The sequence below is a fragment of the Pseudophryne corroboree genome, chromosome 2, assembly GCF_028390025.1.
Source record: "Pseudophryne corroboree isolate aPseCor3 chromosome 2, aPseCor3.hap2, whole genome shotgun sequence".
Lineage (NCBI taxonomy): Eukaryota > Metazoa > Chordata > Amphibia > Anura > Myobatrachidae > Pseudophryne > Pseudophryne corroboree.
The window spans coordinates 497,860,355-497,883,541 of NC_086445.1; the positions used below are offsets into that span (position 1 = coordinate 497,860,355).

The window sequence follows — 23,187 nt, forward strand, 5'->3', positions numbered from 1 at the left end:
AAATAGAATTACCGGTGAGTAAATTCTTATTTTAAAGTGCCAGCTCCCAATTACTGCCTACTATTTCCCCATTGTAACTGCGCTCCAGTGGCCCCTGTGGAATCGGAGAAAGGGATTTATCGGTAAGTACCAAAATCCTGATTTTTTGACAGCAAGTGTCTACTATAGGAGGGTTTTCCCACTTATTGGTTTTCCTTTCCCTGAAGAGGACAGAAGAACCAACCCGTTTTGGCATCTGGAATTTTTTCTCAGGGTTTTCCCAGGATTTTTCAAACAGTTTAACTCCTTAGATGCCGAGAAGGTAAGCGAGGATTTCTTACTTTCAGGAAAATAAGATTCCTCTACCTGCTCAGGTACCTTCTCAGTAATATGTAAAATATCCCTAATGGCTTCAATCATTAGTTGCACCCCCTTAGCAAGTGATGCTTTCTCCCCTCCGCATATCCCCGTATCAGTCTGTATCAGTGTCCACTTGCATTATCTGGGCAAGTGTACGTTTTTGTGGGTATGAAGGGGGGGTCTTAGACGAAACAGTGGCTACTGAGTATGCCAAACCTTCCACAGATTTTCTCAAAACCTGCATCTTTCATTATGTGACATCCTAGTTTAAATTGGGATATCATTCCCCTTAAAGAATCCACCCACGGGGGTTTGGATTCGGCAGGCTGAGAAAGCATATTGCAGTCCTGAGTACATGGAAGAGACTTCAGGAGAAGATGAACACTCTGCACCACAGGTCACAGAGTCCTTAGACATGTTAATGTGAGATGCACACCTACACACAGGAAAATGTCAGACACCGTTTCCCCCCAGAGTACCTTCAGAGAGTCGGAGTATAAGGTGCCAGCCACACAGAGCCCCTGTGGGCACTTATGATAAAAGCCCGGTGCTGACTAACCAACCTTAATTGATCAGTTAGCAGTATCAACACACTCCCCGCTTCCCTATAACACCCTGGTACCGCAGACGATAGCTGGAGTTATGTGGAGGGCAGTGCTCCCTATCAGCGTTCTGCACCTCCGATCTGCAGGGAGAAAATGGTGCTGGTGAGTGCTGGATCCGCTCTGAGGAGAAGCTCTGCCCGTGTAATGGCGCGCAGTTTCCAGCACAAATTTGTATTATGCTGGCCTGATTTTATTGCTAACGGCGGGATTAGCCCCTGTTAGCTGACTGACCAGTGTAGGGTATCATCGCTGTCTCAGGACGCCCCTCAAGCGCTCACGGCATGTGCTGCTGAGCCTGCATTGGAGCGCTGCCTGTGAGAGCTGCGCTCCCACCCTTGTGCCGCCGGCGACCCGCTTATCAGGCCGACGGCGCTGTACTCGCTACTCTTCAGGCTCTGTTAGGGGGTGGCGTCCGTGCTGTGGGAGTGAGCAGTCACCTCGTGGGCTTGCGATCACCCTCAGGAGCTCAGTGTCCTGTCAGTGGACATAGAGAACCATTAACTTCTAGAGTTGGTTCCTACTCCTCCTCTCTCCCTCCAAGTCCCACAAAGCAGGGAGGCTGTTGGCAGCAGCCTCCCTGTAACCTAATAACTCTTAAATAACAAAAACTAAGGAAACTCCTAGGAGCTCTCCTAGCTGTGACTGGCTCCACCGTGCACATTTTCTAAACTGAGTCTGGTAGGAGGGGTATAGAGGGAGGAGACAGCCCACACTATTAAACTCTTAAAGTGCCCATGGCTCCTAGTGGAACAGTCTATACCCCATGGTACTAAATTGGACCCCAGCATCCTCTAGGACGTAAGAAATTCATACAGGTTGAGTATCCCATATCCAAATATTCCAAAATACGGAATATTCCGAAATACGGACTTTTTTGACTGAGTGAGATAATGAAAACTTTGTTTTTTGATGGCTCAATGTACACAAACTTTGTTTGATACACAAAGTTATTAAAGATATTGTATTAAATGACCTTCAGGCTGTGTGTATAAGGTGTATATGAAAATAAATGAATTGTGTGAATGTAGACACACTTTGTTTAATGCACAAAGTTACAAAAAATATTGGCTAAAATGACCTTCAGGCTGTGTGTATAAGGTGTATATGTAACATAAATGCATTCAGTGCTTAGATTTAGGTCCCATCACCATGATATCTCATTATGGTATGCAATTATTCCAAAATACGGAAAAATCCGATATCCAAAATACCTCTGGTCCCAAGCATTTTGGATAAGGGATACTCAACCTGTACTAGGAATCCTAAATTGGGATGCAGACTTTCTCAGTCGGCATTGCCATTCATACATGCGAATGGGCCTTGCACCCAGAAGCCTTTCAGATTCTGGTAAACAAATGGGGACTCTGGAAGTGGACCTCCATGGCCTCTCGTCAGAACAACAAATTACACGCATATGGCTCAAGAACAAAGGATCCAGAAGCTATCTCCGTGGATTCTTTTCGGTAAAATGAAACTTTCTTCTGGCATATGTTTTTCCGCCAATCTCCCGGTTACCCTTGGTGATTCAAAAATTACCGCCTTGCCCCTGGTGACGAAAATCTGAGTTTCGGCCCTGGCATGCCTATTTTCAGTGGTGCAGTGCCAGTAAATATGGTCCAAGGTCTTTCAGAGTTTCAAAAATTCTAGCATTCCTTCAAGCAGTAATGGACAAAGGTCTCTGCCTAGCTTTCTTGTAGGTACAAGTGTCAGCATTAACTGTATGGTTCCAAAAGAAAAAAGGTCCTTTTTGCAGGAGGTGAATCATTGGTCTTAGTTTGTGCACTAACAATCTACGTTGATCGTAACGGTAACATCAATAGGACAAACACTTTTACGGGTTTCACAAGAGGATGGCCTGCCAATAAGCAAACTGGCTAGATGACTATTTCAGAAGCATACTCAAGCTGGTCTCCCTATCCCGGATAATGTCTCTGCCCACTCTACTCGTTCGGTAGGTCCTTCATGGGCAGCCCACTGTGGCGTCTCAGCTCAACAACCCTGTAAGACAGCCACATGGTCATAAATTAATACATACATTTAGACATTATGCCTTTGGTACCTTTTGCCTCTCAGAATGCTACATTTGGGCGACAGATTCTCCTGTCCAATCAGAAGCGTCTCCTCCCTTATTTGCTGCTTTGGGACATCCCAAGGTAGATACTGTGGACCCTGAAGGAGTAATCCGGAGTTATGGTAGACTTACCGTCTAACTGTTTCTCCGAAGTCCACAGTACCTGATTTGAGAAACTCTACCCTCCCTTCCCTTCCCTGAATAGGTCTTCCCTCTCGCCTTTGAAACCAACTGAATTTTCTGAGCCAGGAGGTGGGGTTGTAGGGATTCTGGACTGTTACGTTCTGGGAGCTCAAAAGCTTTTGACCTTTTGGTGCCCATTCCTCTGACGCCACGTACTACCCAAGGTAGATACTGTGGACTTCGGAGAAATAGTAATCGACACTAAGTCTACCATAACTCCTGATTATTATATATTTTTATTTTTTTTAATGCTCTAGTGGCTGCAAGAAAAAAATGCAACTGCTGTGGCTAATGGGCATATGATAGGGTCAACAATTGAATAGCTCTGGGATGATGCCCAGCAGGGGGCACTTGCCACAATTGGATCTGTTGGAACAGCAAACCTTTTGTAATTTAACCGGTTTCATAAATGTGACCTTTCTGAAAGTATTCCAGTTTTACATAGTCACTAAATATCTCACTTTTCATATACAGCAGCAGAGGTCAATCACATAACAGTGGACAGTCCTATCAACAGCATCAGGATTCCTCTGACCAGCAAGAATATGGACAGAAACCACGATCAGGTTATGGACAACCACTACTAGGATCATCTGAACCTTCAGGATACGGGGGCCAGCAATCCTACTCACGGAAAGAGGGCTACAGTCACGCCCCTCAAGGTGATACGTAAACGCTTACATTTAGGATATTAATTTAAAGCGTAGGTACACTACCTAAACTCAGTGTATTCTGGAATATGTAGTTCCAAACAGCTGGAGGTTCATTTGTTGCGCACCCCTAATTAAAGTGTTGGTAATATGACGACATAGCAGAATTTCACCTTTCACAAGAATGACTTGGCCAATTTAGCATGGGATGATTAACAACTTATTCCTTTCTATAGATGATGACCGACGGGATTCGGGCAAGTATGGTGGTGATAAAGACATTAGTGGATCCCAGAGTTTTGGAGGTAGCAGAGGCCGTGGGGGTTTTGACACAGATAGGCAAGGTGACAGGTGAGTTACATTTTTTTTCTCTTGATACCTTTTTATAGAAATGCAGTTTATTTCTAACAAGGATGTATGGTGGTTCTTAAAAAGCACATTAATCTCCTGGGGAATGTTCAACTACTAATTTTGTAATGTTATATTCTGTATCTATAAGGTTTATCCTCTTTGCTCATTTTCCCTCCTTGCCTATTTGTTCCAGACTTATCCTGGCCATACACAAGGACGATTCGCGTTAGATGCCTAGTGTGTGGCCAGCATTAGTGATGTTCTGTTATTCATGCATTTGCCATGACTCCTGTTTACCTATTTCATAATTGTATTAGTGTAAATTTCTAAATCTGTACATAAGGTTTAAAAAACAAAAAAATTCCATGTTCAAATACTCAACAGGAAAAAAGTAGTTTTATAGAGCGGTATTAGGATATTGTTTTTCTTTCATCTTCTCTCACCATTTTTTTTTTTTTTTTTTTTTAGTAGACTTTTAATTTGACTAGTTACTTGTTTTGCTAGGTGGCTGAGGATCTTACTCAGGTAGCTTACCTAGCGTATTATCCAATAAAGTGGTGGAAATAGTGTAGCTAACATCTATTGGAATGCAGTTCTGAACTTTGTATTTGCTTTATATCAGTGGTGATATAGCTTTTGTTTGATTGGAAATCTTGTTCCAAGAGCTTTGGTATACTGATAAATAATATGCTCTAATGTGTCTCTTGCTTGAAGGAAACTAAAAAAAATAAATGAAAATAAAATTATTTTTTATGTAGACTTTTCTGACCTGCATTCCCCCCCCCCCCCCTGGTATCTGACAATGTAAAGCACTGACAACAATATTGGGGTTCCCCAATACATGGGTGTTCTGATGCAGTTGTGTGGGATTTTCTTTTTTTTTTTTTTCTTTTCATCGAGTATGCCCTGTATAAATGGTGTCTATTTTAATTCAATGTGAATTAAATAGCACTGGGAAGGAGGTCCTGGAGCCATTCATTTCAGCACACTTAAGTCTGACTAGTGGATTTCTGCAAGCACACCAATGCTGTTTTGTGCCTCAGCGCAGCGCCAACAGCAGTGCGGCTGGGCACTTAAGTCAAAGAATGCCCGTTTTTAGTGACTAAACACTGTTTAAGGTGTGAGTACTGGCTTTCTCCAACATATCAGCGCACTGAATTGAATAGCTCCGGCATTATTTAATGTGCGTTGAATTAAATTGACCCCATTGTTCTGTATATAAAGTAAAAAAAAAAAAATTCTCTCTCTATTTGAGGCACAGGTGTGTTAAGAATATCAGATAAATCTATGATGTTATGGAAGCAATTGGCACTAAAGATCAAATATCCTTCCATAAATAGACACTTGTGTTAGGTTTTGTTTCTCCCTTTTTGGGTAGATTATAATAATTAAACATTTTACATATGTCAATGTTTATAGATTTCAAGTTTAACTGATATCAGAAATTATTTTCGTTAAACATTTTCATCCTTGTTCACAAATAGTTGCTTCTACCTACTCATGGGGGAACACTGGAATATAGTTTCAATGGCTGCTTTCAATATTTACCTTCATATTTTAATATAATAACATGAATCTAAAGTTCTATATAACTATTCATTAAAGAATACTGCCCTATGATTTGGAGTTTGGCTGCTACTTTTCTAAACTCTGCTGTGTTAAGCAGCTTAGTCACTCTAATAGCCGGAATAAATTTGTTTTTACATAAGTATGCCCATCAGAGGAATATTTACGCTAGGACCTGCGAAAGGCAACCCGGACTCGCTTCAGTGGCTGAATGTGTTGCTCTCCAAATCGACAGGTTATCCTTCTAAGTAATTTACCCTTACGGTTGGTACACACTCGGCAATACGCTACATAAGCGTTATTGCATAGTTCTTCCCTCCCCTCCTTGGTCGCCGGCATAGTGCCATACACACTGCAATATTGCAAGTGATGTCATGCTGCAGCCATCCCCAACATATGCAGCTTCTAACAATATTGTTAGACTGAGCTGCATGTACAACTGACAGCAGGTGATCTCCCCCCCCCCCCCATTGCTCTTGGCATACACACTGGGCGACATTGTAAACGATATTACTCAGGAGGGTAAAAATGAGTGCTGTTTACAATATCGCCTAGCCCTCATCAGTGACTAATTTTGTAACTTTTTATTAAAACTGTCTTCTAATCTAGACCCCACAGGGGACAGGAGAACGTGTTGCTGCATACACTGCACGAACTCCATTTTCTCTGTATGTGCTGTGACCCCCTTGTGTTGTGCAGCCAGCAACTCTCGTTCATGTTCTTTACTTCATGGTGCAAACCAGGATAAGTAAGAACATGATCGCACAGCTAAGGCTGTGGGTGATGGATCACCCAGTTTACCTCTTTCCCACCATTTCACCTCTACACAGTTGTCAATGTAAAATAAAGTGGTTTGTCATTTCTGTATCGCCGAAAATGCAAGACTGTTACATTGCACCGAAATGTGACTTTTCCTGTATACTTGGGTGCTTTGAAATGTATAAAAAAAAAAGTCTACACCCCTCCCCTCTTTAAATCCTAACTTATTTGGCACCACATGGAGTTGACAGGGCTTATGGCATGCTATGAAACTTGTCATTCATAATTGGGCTTTACAGCGGTATTTGTAATAAGTGTTAGCATTTCATATTATGCTTAAAGATGTTTGTTTTTCAATGTTCTGTAGTACGGAAGAAATCCTGCTGTAGATGCTGAATGTTTTGGAGGGCTACTAATTCTAAAGTACAGAAGTATAGCTTTTGTATAAGGAATGACAACTTAATGTCAAGAGGATAGCTGCTGTGTTTTCAGATTGATTTATCATAGTGAGTCTGCTGTGTGTAGTATTACTGATCTCCCCCACCCCTAAGCACAGTGCAGTTGTATGATACTTAAAGAATTTAGTTTTGAAATCATGGTTTTCTTTGGCTGGGTCCACAGGATTATCCACAGGATAACATTGGGATATTGTCGAGCGACAGCGAAAATGGCACCAACACGGTCACGAGCTTTCTGGCCTCCCAGGATGCTTTGGGGCCTCCACTATATAGTCCCGCCCACTGACTCAGTCAGATCAGTTTTTTGCTTGGTGCGGCAGGGAGCCGCATGGTCACAGGGCTGCTGTGAAAGCAGCCTCAAGTTTTCATTACTTTATTTTTATAGACTTACTGTTTTGGTTTTTGAGCGACTTCTCTTAACAGAGTCTTAAACGCATATTAGACAGTCGCTCCAACAACTCCCCACCGGGTCGCAACAACGCTTACCTCCGCGGTACAGTGCTGTCTCGACGGGCGTCTGTGTCGGATGTTCTAGCAGGTCCAGCAGACGTAACCAGGCTGTGGCCGGAGCATGGGTAGACGGTGAGTCTATGGACTTCCTCTTACTAGAGGGGTCAGGACACAGCTACACTGATTTGGTGGAGACTACAAACAGTGTGTTGATGCGCCGAACATCTCGAGTGTGACAGCGCTACGCTCCGGGGATCATAGGCGCCATGACTAGGTAGAGGCCGCGATCCTGGGAGTTTAAGTCAACAGGGGGTTTCAGACGCTCTCCTGGCCGCCCCTCCTCCGAGTTCATGGCCAGTTCCCGCGTGTCTCTCGTTTCATGAACTGAATGACCTCGCTTCCGGCTCAGACGCTACCACGAGGGTACTCGGTCGCAGCTTAGACGCTGCGGTTGTGTACACTGGATATAAACCCACCCAGACAGAGTCGCAGGCCTTTAGCGTCTGCATACACGTGGAGTCGCTCAGCGTCCGTGTCCGTTGGTGAGCGTCCGTGTCCGTTATCAGTTACCAAGAGCGGCAGTGTACACCAGTAGCGTCTGAATCCACTCAGTGTCTTACGAGCGTCTTTGCTTGGATATGGAAGTGTGGTGAGTCTCCCTGTATCCTGCTCTCTGGAGGCAGGGTATACAGTACTAAAAATTCTCTCTACTTCTTAGTATGCATTGTTAATTTTTTAGTACCTATTGCATACGAGACCTGTATATTACTGTGTTTTCTGCATGTTATGTTGAAATTAGAACCAGTTAAAACAGAAGTACAATTTTCCTACTTATTTATAAGTTATTATGGAGGTTGTATTCTCGTATGACAATGTCTAATGCTTTAACATGTGACTGACTGCTAGTATGTGTGCTGACTTTTCTGTGTAATGTCAGTTCTGTTCTGACCCTCAAATCGGGTGCACTGTGGTCAGATTGATCTCACCTCTATATACTGACATATAGGGTGTGTTTCAGTCACAAATTGTGTAGTCGATAACAGGTTAATACCATGTCTATGAGCGGCAAAAGTGATGAGGAGAATTTACCAAGCACTCCTATAACCCTAACATGCTTATCTTGTAAGTCAGGGGTAATTGATATGAATCAATTGGTCACTTATGAGGGTTTGTGTGCAAACTGTTTCGCTTTTCAGCGAAGTAAAAAACAGGAGTTAGTTCAACCTCCAGTAGAGCCACCATGGAATATGTTTGCAAAACTCTGTCTTCAATAGCGGACAGGTTAGCTCCGGTAGCACCACCTCAATGGTTAGGTTACACTATGAACCCATACATGCAGCTTCCTTCCTATGGTTTGGTTCCAGTAGCTTCTACAAGCAACCAAGGGGCAGGTAAGACTAAGGCAGATACGTCTGTATGGCAGACTACACAAGATGATACTTCGGATGATGCGGAAACAATAGATTCAACTCCGTATGATGATCAGTCGCAGAGCTTTAGTTCAGAAGATGTAGCTGAACTCATTAATGCAGTGAAGGCTGTGCTTTCTCTGGAAGAACCAGCCAAGACGGCGTTAAAAGCAAAAGCACCTGTATTCAAACGAACAAAGTCAGTGAAAGCTGAATTTCCAGCGTCAGATGAGTTGACGGAAATGATGGATGAGTCTTGGGCAGCGCCCAGTAAAAAGTATAAGATTCCTAAGAGAGGGGATTCTTATTATCCATTTCCTGCTGTGGATTGTTCGAAGAGAGAAGTTCCTCCAAAAGTAGATGCACATGTTCTGCGACTCGTGCATAAATCTGCTTTACCACTGTCATCTACCTCATTGAATGATGTCACAGACAGAAGGGTAGAGAGCCTATTGAAAAATATTTTTTCTCTTGTAGGAGCAGTGGTAAGACCTGCTATGGCTTCGGCCTGGGTAGCAAAGGCAATGGGCGAATGGATAGAGGAACTAGAGAATGTAGGAGCAGTGGTAAGACCTGCTATGGCTTCGGCCTGGGTAGCAAAGGCAATGGGCGAATGGATAGAGGAACTAGAGAATGACAACCCCTCTCCTACTAGGGAGCAAGAGGATCGTTTTTGCCGCAATCCAGTATTTAGAAGAAGCAGCAATTGATGTAGGCACTGTTGCTTCTAAAGCTTCAGCCTTGACAGTCGCTCGCAGAGCAGTTTGGCTACGGACCTGGAAGGCGGATGCGGAGTCCAAGAAAGAATTGGAAGCATTGCCTTTCGTGGGTAATATATTTTCTCTAACGTCCTAGTGGATGCTGGGGACTCCGTCAGGACCATGGGGAATAGCGGGCTCCGCAGGAGACAGGGCACATCTAAAAAAGCTTTTAGGTCACATGGTGTGTACTGGCTCCTCCCCCTATGACCCTCCTCCAAGCCTCAGTTAGGTTTTTGTGCCCGTCCGAGAGGGTGCAATCTAGGTGGCTCTCTTAAAGAGCTGTTTAGAAAAGTTTTTTTTTAGGTTTCTAATCAGTGATTCCTGCTGGCGACAGGATCACTGCAACGAGGGACTTAGGGGAGAGACTTGCAACTCACCTGCGTGCAGGAGGATTGAAGTTTTAGGCTACTGGACACTGAGCTCCAGAGGGAGTCGGAACACAGGTCAGCCTGGGGTTCGTCCCGGAGCCGCGCCGCCGATCCCCCTTACAGACGCTGAAGAACGGCAGAACGGAGGTCCGGAAACAGGCGGCAGAAGACTCCTCAGTCTTCATGAAGGTAGCGCACAGCACTGCAGCTGTGCGCCATTGTTGCTACACGGCTCACTGATCTCGGTCACGGAGGGTGCAGGGCGCTGCTGGGGGCGCCCTGGGCAGCAATATAGATTACCTTAGAGGCAAATAAATACATCACATATAGCCATTAAGGCTATATGTATGTATTTAACCCAGGCCAGTTTTCCTAATAACCGGGAGAAAAGCCCGCCGTGAAAGGGGCGGAGCTTATTCTCCTCAGCACTCAGCGCCATTTTCCTGACCAGCTCCGCTGGTGAGGAAGGCTCCCACTCTCCCCTGCACTACAGAAACAGGGTTAAAGAGAAGGGGGGCATAAATTGGCGATATAATTATATATTAAGAGCCCATATATAGAAACAACACCTTCTAGGGTTGTTATATACATTATGGCGCTTTTGGTGTGTGCTGGCAAACTCTCCCTCTGTCTCCCCAAAGGGCTAGTGGGTCCTGTCCTCTATCAGAGCATTCCCTGTATGTGTGTGCTGTAGGTCGGTACGTGTGTGTCGACATGTATGAGGAAAATGTTGGTGAGGAGACGGAGAAAATTGCCTGTAATGGTGATGTCACTCTCTAGGGAGTCGACACCAGAATGGATGGCTTACTTATGGAATTACGTGATAATGTCAACACGCTGCAAGCCGGTTGACGACATGAGACAGCCGGCGGACAAATTAGTATCGGTCCAGGCGTCTCAGACACCGTCAGGGGCTTGTAAAAACGCCCATTTACCTCAGTCGGTCGACAGACACTGACACGGACACTGACCCCAGTGTCGACGGTGAAGAAACAAACGTATTTTTCCTTTAGGGCCACAAGTTACATGTTAAGGGCAATGAAGGAGGTGTTACGTATTTCTGATACCACAAGTACCACAAATAAGGGTATTTTGTAGGGTGGGAATAAACTACTTGTAGTTTTGCCTGAATCAGATAAATTAAATGAAGTGTGTGATGATACGTGGGGTTCCTCCGACAGAAAGTTATGGGCGGTATACCCTTTTTCCCGCCAGTAGTAAGGGCGAGTTGGAAAACACACCTTAGGGTGGACAAGGCGCTCACACGCTTATAAAAAACATGGCGTTACCGTTTCCAGATACGGCCGCCCTCAAGGAGCCAGCTGATAGGAAGCTGGAAAATATCATAACAGTATATACACACATACTGGTGTTATACTACGACCAGCAATCGCCTCAGCCTGGATGTGCAGCGCTGAGGGGGCTTGGTCGGATTTCCTGACTGAAAATTTTGATACCCTTGACAGGGACAGGATTTTATTGTCTATAGAGCATTTTAAGGATGCATTTCTATATATGTGTGATGCGCAGAGGCATATTTGCATTCTGGCATCAAGAGTAAATGTGATGTACATATCTGCCAGACGAAGACACGACAGTGGTCAGGTGAGGCAGATTCCAGACGGCATATGGAAGTATTGCCGTATAAAGGGGCGGTCCATTGGACCTGGTGGCCATGGCAACAGCTGAAAAATCCACCTTTTGTTACCCCGAGTCACATATTGGCAGAAAAGGACACAGTCTTTTCAGTCTCAGTCCTTTCGTCCCCATACGGGCAGGCGGGCGAAGGCCAGTCATATCTGCCCAGGGGGAGAGGAAAGGGAAGAAGACTGCAGCAAGCAGCTCATTCCCAGGAACAGAAGCTCCTCACGGCTTCTGCCAAGTCCGCAGCATAACGCTGGGGCCGTACAAGCGGACTCAGGTGCGGTAGGGGGTCATCTCAAGAGTTTCAGCAACACTCGCAAGGGAACTCCGGGATCCTACATGTAATATCCCAGGTGTACATTGGAAATTCGAGACGTCTCCCCCTCACACAATTCACAGGCTGTAATCCCAGCAGGTGATAATCAAAGTACCCTTCTTACAACAAGGAAGGGGGTAGTATTCCACACTATATTGTGGTACTGAAGCCAACCGGCTCGGTGAGATCTGAAATATTTGAACACTTACATAGAAGCGTTCAAATCAAGATGGAGTCACTCGGAGCAGTGATAGCGAACCAGGAAGAAGGGGACGATATGATGTCACTGGATATCAGGGACGTTTACCTACAGGTCCAAATTTGCCCTTCTCACCAAGGGTACTTCAGGTTCCTGGTACAGAACTGTCACTATCAGTTCAGACGCTGCCGTTTGGATTGTCCACGGCGCCCCGGGTCTTTACCAAGGTAATGGCCGGAATGATGATTTTTCTTAAAAGAAACATGGACGCTTTCCTGATAAGGGCAAGGTCCAGAGAACAGTTGGAGGTCGGAGTAGCACTATCTTAAGTAGTTCTACGACAGCACGAGTGGATTCTAAATATTCCAAAATCGCAGCTTTTTCCGACGACACGTCTACTGTTCCTAGGGAAGATTCTGGACACAGTCCAGAAAAACGTGTTTCTCCCAGTGGAGAAAACCAGGGAGTTATCCGAGCTAATCGGGATCCTCCTAAAACCAGGAAAAGTGTCAGTGCATCATTGCACAAGAGTCCTGGTAAAAATGGTGGCTTATTACGAAGCAATTCCATTCGGCAGATTTCCCGCAAGAACTCTTCAGTGGGATCTGCTGGACAAATGGTCCGGATCGCATCCTCAGATGCATCAGCGGATAACCCTATATCCAAGGAAAAGGGTGTCTCTCCTGTGGTGATTACAGAGTGCTCATCTTCTAGAGGGCCGCAGATTCGGCATTCAGGATTGGATGCCGGTGACCACGGAGGCCAGCCTGAGAGGCTGGGGAACAGTCACACAGGGAAAAAATTTCCAGGGAAGTGTGATTAAGTCTGGAGAATTCTCTCCGCATAAATAAGCTTAGAGCAATTTTATAATGCTCTAAACTTAGCTAGACCTCTGCTTCAAGGTCAGCCGGTATTGATCCAGTGGGATAACATCACGGCAGTCGCCCACGTAAACAGAAGGGCGGCACAAGAAGCAGGAGGGCAGTGAAAACTGCAAGGATTTTTCGCTAGGCGGAAAATCATGTGATAGCACTGTCAGCAGTGTTCTTTCCGGGAGTGGACGACTGGGAAGCAGACTTCCTCAGCAGGCATGACCTCCACCCGGGAGAGTGGAAACTTCATAGGGAAGTTTTTCAACATGATTGTGGACCGTTGGCAAAGACCAAAGGTGGACATGATGGCGTCCCGCCCGAACAAAAAACGGGACAGGTATTCCGCCAGGTCATGAGACCTTCAGGCGATAGCTGTGGATGTTCTGGTAACACCATGGGTGTACCAGTCTGTGTATGTGTTCCCTCCTATGTTTCTCATAACCAGGGTATTGAGAATTAGAAGACATAGAGGAGTATGAACTATACTAGTGGCTCCGGATTGGCCAAGAGGGACTTGGTACCCGGAACTTCAAGAAATGCTCACAGAGGACTAAGGGCCTGGGGAGCTAAGAAGGGACTTGATTCAGCAAGTACCATGTCTATTCCAAGACTTACCGCGGCTGCGTTTGACGGCATGGCGGTTGAATGCCGGATCCTGAGGGGAAAAGGCATTCCATAAGAGGTCATACCTACCCTGGTCAAAGCCAGGAAGGAGGTGACCGCACAACGTCATCACCACATGTGGTGAAAATATGTTGCGTGGGTGAGGCCAGGAAGGCTCCACGACGGAAATTCAACTAGGTCGATTTCTACACTTCCTGAAAACAGGAGTGTTTTGGACCTCAAATTGGGGTTCATTAACATTTAAATTTCGGCCCTGTAGATTTTCTTCCAGAAAGAATTGACTTCAGTTCCTGAAGTCCAGATTGTAAAGGATGTATTGCATATACAGCTTTTTTGTGCCCCTAGGGGCACCGTGAGATCTCAACATAGTGTTGGGATTTCTTAAAATCATATTGGTTTGAACCGCTCAAATCTGTGGATTTGAAATATCTCACATGGAAAGTGACCATGCTGTTGACAAATATCTCACATGGGAAGTGACCATGTTGTTAGCCCTGGCCTCGGCCAGGCGATTGTCAGAATGGGCGGCTTTGTCTTACAAAAGCCCATATTAAAATTTTCCATTTGAACAGGACAGAACTGGGACTCGTCTCCAGTTTCTTCATAAAGGGGTGTCAGCGTTTTCACCTGAAACAACCTCTTGTGGTGCCTGCGGCTACTAGGGACTTGGAGGACTCCAAGTTACTAGACGTGGTCAGGGCCCTAAAAATATATATATATATATATATAGATAGATAGATAGATAGATAGATAGATAGATAGATAGATAGATAGATAGATATATATATATATATATATATATATATATATATATATATATATATATATATATATATATATATATATATATATATATATATATATATATAGAGAGATATATATATATATAGAGATATATATATAGAGATATATATATATATATATATATATATATATATATATAGATATATAGTTAGGACGGCTGGAGTCAGAAAGTCTGACTTGCTGTTTATACTGTATACACCCAACAAGCTGGGTGCTCATGCTTCTAAGCAGTCTATTGCACGCTGGATTTGTAGTACAATTCAGCTTGCACATTCTGTGGCAGGCCTGCCACAGACGAAATATGTAGATGCCCATTCCACAAGGAAGGTGGGCTCATCCTGGGCGGCTGCCCGAGGAGTCTCGGCATTACAACTTTGCCGAGCAGCTACGTGGTCAGGGGAGAACACGTTTGTAAAATTTTACAAATTTTGATACTCTGGCTAAGGAGGACCTGGAGTTCTCTCATTCGGTGCTGCAGAGTCATCCGCACTCTCCCGCCCGTTTGGGAGCTTTGGTATAATCCCCATGGTCCTGACGGAGTCCCCAGCATCCACTAGGACGTTAGAGAAAATAAGAATTTACTTACCGATAATTCTATTTCTCGTAGTCCGTAGTGGATGCTGGGCGCCCATCCCAAGTGCGGATTGTCTGCAATGCTTGTACATAGTTATTGTTACAAAAATCGGGTTATTACTATTGTTGTGAGCCATCTTTTCGGAGGCTACTTCGTTTTGTTATCATACTGTTAACTGGGTTCAGATCACAAGTTGTACGGTGTGATTGGTGTGGCTGGTATGAGTCTTACCCGGGATTCAAGATCCTTCCTTATTGTGTACGCTCGTCCGGGCACAGTACCTAACTGAGGCTTGGAGGAGGGTCATAGGGGGAGGAGCCAGTACACACCATGTGACCTAAAAGCTTTTTTAGATGTGCCCTGTCTCCTGCGGAGCCCGCTATTCCCCATGGTCCTGACGGAGTCCCCAGCATCCACTACGGACTACGAGAAATAGAATTATCGGTAAGTAAATTCTTATTATATTACCCACAAAAGGTTTATTTGGAAAACCTTTATCGGATATCCTAGAATCAGAGGCTGAATCGAAAAAGGTCAGATTTCCGGCTACCTATAACCCTAAGTCCAAGGGTTTAAAATTTCACTCATTTCGCTGGCAAAGTAAAGCGAAAGCTAAAGAGGAGCCTAAACAACCCCAGTTTAAATCCAGGGGTAGGAAGCAGTGGGCTAGCAAAAAGCCAGCTTCCAAACCTGAACAAAAACCCTCAGCCTGAAGAGACGGGCCTCCGCCTGGAGGATTCCAGGGTTGGGGGCCGACTCCTGCAATTTGCACACAACAGTCAACAGCAGATGCCTGGGTGCAGAAGGTAATATCTCAGGGGTATGGGTTCCCATTCAGGAGGCAGCCTCCTCAAAGATTTTTTTGCACCAGCCCGTCTCATATAGAGTCGAAGGCCAATGCCCTGCAAGAAGCAGTCCAAAAATTACTGCAGTGAGGTGTGATTGTCCCAGTACCTCCATCACAAAAAGGACAGGGGTATTACTCCAATCTATTTCTAATCCAGAAACCAAATGGGTCATATCGACCAATTCTAAATCTGAAGATGTTGAACAACTATATATGGATCCCGAAGCTCCACATGGAGACGTTACGCTCCATAATGTTGGCTATGGAACCGGGAGACTATATGGTATCTCTGGATGTACGGGATGCTTACCTACATGTGCCTATAGCACTGTCACATCAGTGTTACCTCCGGTTTGCCATCCTCAAGGAACACTTCCAGTTCCAAGCTCTGCCCTTCAGGCTAGCTACAGCACCCAGGGTGTTTACCAAGATCATGGTGGTTATGGCAGCTTGTCTGCGCAAACAAGGGATATGAATATTCCCATACCTAGACGACCTGTTAATCTTAGCACAGTCGCAAGATTTACTGTTGAGCCATCTCCAACAGACAATAGTTTGTTTACAGAGACACGGGTGGCTCATAAATTGGGAGAAGTCGTCCCTGAATCCGTCACAGCGGATGGTTCATTTGGGAGCCATATTGGATTCAGACCTACAGAAGGTTCTCTTGCCAGAGAAAAAGATAGTCAAGGTGCAGGTCATGGCTCAGGAAGCGTTGCAAGCCCAGACAATGTCAGTCCATGCAGCAATGCGACTGTTAGGTCTGATATCAACCTTCGACATGGTGGAATATGCGCAATTCCACTCCAGACCGTTGCAGCATCTCATTTTGACCAAATAAAACGTAAATCATCAAACGATAAAGAAGCAGATGATAAAGATTCCAGTAAATGTAAAAAGGTCTCTAGCATGGTGGCTACAGACAGACCATTTAAACAAGGGGAGACCCTTTTGGATAAGAGTGGCAAGTCCTGACAACAGATGCCAGCCTGCAAGGCTGGGGGGCGGTACTCGGAAGCATATGGTTCCAGTGAAAATGGACCGCAAGGGAAAGTCGCCTGCCGATAAATCTGTTAGAAATAAGAGCCATTTACGTGGCTCTGGTTCAGGCAAAGGACAATCTACAAGGAAGACCAGTCCAGATCCGCTCAGACAATGCGACGGCAGTAGCATACCTCAATCATCAAGGAGGAACTCACAGCAAGAGTCTGATGGAGGAAGTAACCCCCATTCTAAAATGGGCAGAACTCCATCTCCCGGCATTGTCAGCAGTATTTGTCCCGGGTGTACTAAATTGGGAAGCGGATTTTCTCTGTCGGCACACCATTCAGGAAACCGAATGGGCACTACACCCAGAAGTGTTTCAAACACTGGTGAACAGATGGGTTCTACCGGAGATAGAACTTATGGCGTCTCGTCTAAACAACAAAGTTCCGAGGTACGGATCAAGAACAAGGGACCCAGGAGCGGTCCTGGTAGACGCACTGTCAGTAGAATGGAGGTTTCAGCTGGCATATCTGTTCCCTCCAATATCTCTGTTACCCAGAGTAGTGAGAAAGATAAAACAGGCAAAAGGAGCAATCATTCTAATAGCTCCAGCTTGGCCAAGAAGGCATTGTTACACAGATCTGTTGAGAATGTCCATGGAAGCACCGATACTGCTCCCTCAACGTCCAGATCTGTTAATGCAGGGTCCTTGTCACAGTCATCTGGATCGCCTATCTTTGACGGCGTGGCTGTTGAAACCTCTATATTAGAGGCTAAAGGATTTTCAAAGCAAGTAATCCAAACCATGCTTAGAGCAAGAAAGCCGCCTTCGGCTAGTGTATATCATAGAATATGGCAAGCCTATATTCATTGGTGGTCTGGAAAAAATTATAATCCGAGATCTTTTAAAGTAGCTAGAATTTTGGATTTCCTGCAGGCAGGATTGGATAAAGGGTTGAAGGTTGCTTCCTTGAGGGTGCAAGTCTCAGCGTTGACTGTATGGTTTCAGCAGAAGATTGCTGACCTACAGGATGTACGTACGTTTTTCCAAGGAGTAGTACATATTCAACCTCCTTTTGTTCCTCCTGCAGCTCCCTGGGATTTGAATTTAGTTCTTCAATTTCTCCAGGGTCCTTTGTTTGAACCACTTGAGAGAACAGATCTTATGTGGTTAACGGTTAAAGTTCTTTTCTCTATCGTCCTAGTGGATGCTGGGGTTCCTGAAAGGACCATGGGGAATAGCGGCTCCGCAGGAGACAGGGCACAAAAAGTAAAGCTTTAGGATCAGGTGGTGTGCACTGGCTCCTCCCCCTATGACCCTCCTCCAAGCCAGTTAGATTTTTGTGCCCGGCCGAGAAGGGTGCAATCTAGGTGGCTCTCCTAAAGAGCTGCTTAGGAAAGTTTAGCTTAGGTTTTTTATTTTACAGTGAGTCCTGCTGGCAACAGGATCACTGCAACGAGGGACTTAGGGGAGAAGAAGTGAACTCACCTGCGTGCAGGATGGATTGGCTTCTTGGCTACTGGACATCAGCTCCAGAGGGACGATCACAGGTACAGCCTGGATGGTCACCGGAGCCTTGCCGCCGGCCCCCTTGCAGATGCTGAAGTAAGAAGAGGTCCAGAATCGGCGGCAGAAGACTCCTCAGTCTTCTAAAGGTAGCGCACAGCACTGCAGCTGTGCGCCATTTTCCTCTCAGCACACTTCACACGGCAGTCACTGAGGGTGCAGGGCGCTGGGAGGGGGGCGCCCTGGGAGGCAAATGAATACCTATTTTGGCTAAAAATACCTCACATATAGCCTCCGGAGGCTATATGGAGATATTTAACCCCTGCCAGAATCCGTTAAAAGCGGGAGACGAGGCCGCCGAAAAAGGGGCGGGGCCTATCTCCTCAGCACACAGCGCCATTTTCCCTCACAGAAAGGCTGGAGGGAAGGCTCCCAGGCTCTCCCCTGCACTGCACTACAGAAACAGGGTTAAAACAGAGAGGGGGGGCACTAATTTGGCGATATGCTTATATATATATATTAAGATGCTATAAGGGAAAACACTTATATAAGGTTGTCCCTATATAATTATAGCGTTTTTGGTGTGTGCTGGCAAACTCTCCCTCTGTCTCTCCAAAGGGCTAGTGGGTCCTGTCCTCTATCAGAGCATTCCCTGTGTGTGTGCTGTGTGTCGGTACGTGTGTGTCGACAGGTAGGAGGACGATGTTGGTGAGGAGGCGGAGCAATTGCCTGTAATGGTGATGTCACTCTCTAGGGAGTCGACACCGGAATGGATGGCTTATTTAGGAAATTACGTGATAATGTCAACACGCTGCAAGGTCGGTTGACGACATGAGACGGCCGACAAACAATTAGTACGGTCCAGACGTCTCAAAAACACCGTCAAGGGTTTTAAAACGCCCGTTTACTTTAGTCGGTCGACACAGACACAGACAGGGACACTGAATCCAGTGTCGACGGTGAATAAACAAACGTATTCCTTATTAGGGCCACACGTTAAAGGCAATGAAGGAGGTGTTACGTATTTCTGATACTACAAGTACCACAAAAGAGGGTATTATGTGGGATGTGAAAAAACTACCATAGTTTTTCCTGAATCAGATAAATTAAATAAAGTGTGTGATGATGCGTGGGTTCCCCCCTATAGAAAATTATGGGCGGTATACCCTTTCCCGCCAGAAGTTAGGGCGAGTTGGGAAACACCCTTTAAGGTGGATAAGGCGCTCACACGCTTATCAAAACAAGTGGCGGTACCGTCTATAGATAGGGCCGTCCTCAAGGACCAGCTGACAAGGCTGGAAAATATAATAAAAAGTATATACACACATACTGGTGTTATACTGCGGCCAGCGATCGCCTCAGCCTGGATGTGCAGAGCTAGGGTGGCTTGGTCGGATTCCCTGACTAAAAATATTGATACCCTTGACAGGGACAGTATTTTATTGACTATAGAGCATTTCTATATATGCGAGATGCACAGAGGGATATTTGCACTCTGGCATCATGAATAAACGCGATGTCCATAACTGCCAGAAGATGTTATGGACACGACAGTGGTCAGGTGATGCAGATTCCAAACGGCACAGTATGGCCGTATACAGGAAGAGGACTTGTTTGGGGTCGGTCCATCGGACCTGGTGGTCACGGCAACTGCTGGAAAATCCACCGTTTTTTACCCTAAGTCACATCTCTGCAGAAAAAGACACCGTCTTTTCAGCCTCAGTCCTCTCGTCCCTATAAGATCATATCTGCCCAGGGATAGAGGAAAGGGAAGAAGACTGCAGCAGGCAGCCCATTCCCAGGAACAGAAGCGTTCCACCGCGTCTGACAAGTTCTCAGCATGGCGCTGAGACCGTACAGGACCCCTGGATCCTACAAGTAGTATCCCGGGGGTACAGATGGGAATGTCGAGACGTTTCCCCTTCGCAGGCTCCTGAAGTCTGCTTTACCAAGTCTCCCTCCGACAAGGAGGTAGTATGGGAAAAAATTCACAAGCTGTATTCCCAGCAGGTGATAATTAAATTACCCCTCCTACTACAGAAAAGGGGTATTATTCCACACTATATTGTGGTACTGAAGCCAGAAGGCTAGGTGAGATTTATTCTAAAAATTTGTTTTTGAACACTTACAAAGGTTCAAATTAAGATGAAGTCACTCAGAGCAGTGATAACGAACCAGGAATAAGGGGACTATATAGTGTCCCGGGACATCAGGGATGCTTACCTCTATGTCCCAAATTTGCCCTTCTCACTAAGGGTACCTCAGGTTCGTGGTGCAGAACTGTCACTATCAGTTTCAGACGCTGCCGTTTGGATTGTCCACGGCACCCTGGGGTCTTTACCAAGGTAATGGCCGAATTGATGATTCTTCTTCGAAGAAAAGGCGTCTTAATTATCCCTTACTTGGACGATCTCCTGATAGGGGCATAGTCCAGGGAACAGTTGGAGGTCGGAGTAGCACTATCTCGGATACTGCTACAATCAGCACGGGTGGATTCTAAATATTCCAAAATCGCAGCTGATCCCGACGACACGTTTGCTGTGCCTAGGGATGATTCTGGACACAGTCCAGAAAAAGGTGTTTCTCCCGGAAGAGAAAGCCAGGGAGTTATCCGAGCAAGTCAGGAACCTCCTAAAAACAGTGCATCATTGCACAAGGGTCCTGGTAAAAATGGTGGCTTCCTACGAAGCAATTCCATTCGGCAGATTTCACGTCAGAACTTTTCAGTGGGATCTGCTGGACAAATGGTCCGGATCGCATCTTCAGATGCATCAGCGGATAACCCAATATCCAAGGACAAGGGTGTCTCTCCTGTGGTGGTTATAGAGTGCTCATCTTCTAGAGGGCAGCAGATTCGGCATTCAGGATTGGATGCTGGTAACCACGGAGCCCAGCCTGAGAGGCTGGGGAGCAGTCACACAAGGAAAAAATTTCCAGGGAGTGTGATCAAGTATGGAGACTTTTCTCCACATAAATATACTGGAGCTAAGGGTAAATTTATAATGCTCTAAGCTTAGCAAGACCTCTGCTTCAAGGTCAGCCGGTATTGATCCAGTGGGAAAAACATCACGGCAGTCGCCCACGTAAACAGACAGGGCGACACAAGAAGCAGGAGGGCAATGGCAGAAACTGCAAGGACTTTTCGCTGGGCGGAAAATCATGTGATAACACTGTCAGCAGTTTTTCATCCTCAGCACGACCTCCACCCGGGAGAGTGGAAACTTCATTGAGAAGTTTTTTCCACATGATTGTAAACCGTTGGGAAATACCAAAGGTGGACATGATGGCGTCCCGTCTGAACAAAAAACGGGACAGGTATTGCGCCAGGTCAAGAGACCCTCAGGCAATAGATGTGGACGTTCTGGTAACACCGTGGGTGTACCAGTCGGTGTATGTGTTCCCTCCTCTGCTTCTCATACCTAAGGTGCTGAGAATTATAAGACGTAGAGGAGTAAGAACTATACTCATGGCTCCGGATTGGCCAAGAAGGACTTGGTACCCGGAACTTCAAGAGATGCTTACAGAGGTCTTATGGCCTCTGCCGCTAAGAAGGGACTTGCTTCAGCAAGTACCATGTCTGTTCCAAGACTTACCGCAGCTGCGTTTGTCGGCATGGCGATGGAAAGCCGGATCCTAAGGGAAAAAAGGCATTCCGGAAGAGGTCATTCCTACCCTGGTCAAAGCCAGAAAGGAGGTGACCGCACAACATTATCACCACGTGTGGCGAAAATATGTTGCGTGGTGTGAGGCCAGGAAGGCCCCACAAAGAAATTTCAACTCGGTCGTTTCCTGCATTTCCTGCAAACAGGAGTGTCTATGGGCCTCAAATTGGGGTCCATTAAGGTTCAAATTCGGCCCTGTAAATTTTCTTCCAGAAAGAATTGGCTTCAGTTCCTGAAGTCCAGAAGTTTGTCAAGGGAGTATTGCATATACAAACCCCTTTTTTGTGCCTCCAGTGGCACTGTGGGATCTCAACGTAGTTCTGGGATTCCTCAAATCACATTGGTTTAAAACCAGTCAAATATGTGGATTTGAAGCATCTCACATAAAAAGTGACCATGCTCTTGGCCCTGGCCTGGACCAGGCGAGTGTCAAATTGGTGGTTTTTTCTCAAAAAAGCCCATATCTGTTTGTCCATTCGGACAGGGCAGAGCTGCGGACTCGTCCCCAGTTCTCTCCCTAAGGTGGTGTCAGTGTTTCACCTGAACCAGCTTATTGTGGTGCCTTGCACCTACTAGGGACTTGGAGGACTCCAAGTTGCTAGGAGTTGTCAGGGCCCTGAAAATATGTTCCAGGACAGCTGGAGTCAGAAAATCTGACTCGCTGTTTATACTGTATGCACCCAACAAGTTGGGTGCGCCTGCTTCTAAGCAGGCGATTGCTCGTTGGATTTGTAACACAATTCAACTTGCACATTCTGAGGCAGGCCTGCCACAGTCTAAATCGGTTAAGGCCCATTCCACAAGGAAGGTGGGCTCATCTTGGGCGGCTGCCCGAGAGGTCTCGGCATTACAACTCTGCCGAGCAGCTACGTGGTCAGGGGAGAACACGTTTGTAAAATTCTACAAATTTGATATCCTGGCAAAAGAGGACCTGGAGTTCTCTCATTCGGTGCTGCAGAGTCATCCGCACTCTCCCGCCCGTTTGGGAGCTTTGGTATAATCCCCATGGTCCTTTCAGGAACCCCAGCATCCACTAGGACGATAGAGAAAATAAGAATTTACTTACCGATAATTCTATTTCTCGGAGTCCGTAGTGGATGCTGGGCGCCCATCCCAAGTGCGGATTATCTGCAATACTTGTACATAGTTACAAAAATCGGGTTATTATTGTTGTGAGCCAT

General features: G+C 45.7%; 1 protein-coding gene across 3 annotated transcripts in view; it reads left to right on the plus strand.

The window, feature by feature from the left end:
• LOC135031020 (TATA-binding protein-associated factor 2N-like) overlaps window positions 1-23,187 on the plus strand; it is a 207,229-nt gene that overhangs the window by 134,672 nt on the left and 49,370 nt on the right. For all 3 annotated transcript variants that reach the window (XM_063953983.1, XM_063953981.1, XM_063953982.1), the window contains exons 6-7: window positions 3,673-3,860; window positions 4,085-4,199. In XM_063953983.1, coding sequence (XP_063810053.1) covers window positions 3,673-3,860; window positions 4,085-4,199 — 303 coding nt within the window. The remainder of the gene's footprint in view (window positions 1-3,672; window positions 3,861-4,084; window positions 4,200-23,187) is intronic.